The 753-nt window shown below is 43.2% G+C and overlaps 1 protein-coding gene across 1 annotated transcript; it reads right to left on the bottom strand.

Annotated features, from left to right (window-relative positions):
- Nucleotides 1-100: 100 nt before the first annotated feature.
- Nucleotides 101-577, bottom strand: LOC107577957 (transmembrane and coiled-coil domain-containing protein 3-like; the record flags this gene model as incomplete). Its single annotated transcript, XM_016263973.1, has 2 exons — nucleotides 101-271; nucleotides 382-577. Coding segments are annotated over 2 exons (367 nt in total), but the record flags the coding sequence as incomplete, so codon positions are not given.
- Nucleotides 578-753: the final 176 nt, after the last annotated feature.

Genomic DNA, 753 nt, shown 5'->3' with positions numbered 1-753 from the left:
ATCAGATATTCAGTGTGCTGCTGCAGATCAAACCGCATTTGCGTTCCCATATTATATTAAAACTTCAATTATGTTTTTTTCGTATTATCATAATTCACAGCTACAGGACCATCAGCTCACCAATAGATGCAAAGAAGATGATAGCCAGGAAGTCTCTGATTGGTTCAGCACAGCTCATGACCTCAGTGGTGACCATGTGACCTTGTGAGGAGAGCAGCGCTCCTGCCAGGAAGCAGCCCAACTCCATCGACACGTCCATGAATTCTGTCACCTGACATGATGAAATATAAGCATGTTACATTACACCTGAGGTGAGGTGCTTCATGCAAGAGCACACATAAACTCAAGAGACAGACAAACCTATGTGAAGGAGCCGCTTACCGTCAGCATCAGGAACACAAATGCACTGGTGCCCAGCACTAGTATTTCCTTGTTTCCTTTGCTCTCAGTATGCAGCTTCCTGTAGAACGGACCAACCAGATGAGAGCGCACCAGCCAACACATCAGCAGCACAGCCACCAGAGACACCAGAACCCAGGCCAGCAGAACCAGCACATGCAGCGCTCCCATCAGCACACTGTGGAAAAATAAGGATTCGTATTCACTCCACAATCTAACACAAAATTATCTAAGAAAATGAAGCCTTGTTTTGGACCATTAAGATGTTTTGTATTTTGACAAAAAAAAATTTGTAATATTATTTTTATGACATTTTCTTGAAACACAAGACTGACACATGTACATACCGTGTTT

This window comes from Sinocyclocheilus grahami, unplaced genomic scaffold, assembly GCF_001515645.1.
Source record: "Sinocyclocheilus grahami isolate Dianchi unplaced genomic scaffold, SAMN03320097.WGS_v1.1 scaffold7999.1, whole genome shotgun sequence".
Taxonomy (NCBI): domain Eukaryota; kingdom Metazoa; phylum Chordata; class Actinopteri; order Cypriniformes; family Cyprinidae; genus Sinocyclocheilus; species Sinocyclocheilus grahami.
Note: the sequence above shows the minus strand (reverse complement) of the source record. Positions and strands in the feature narration are given on the sequence as shown.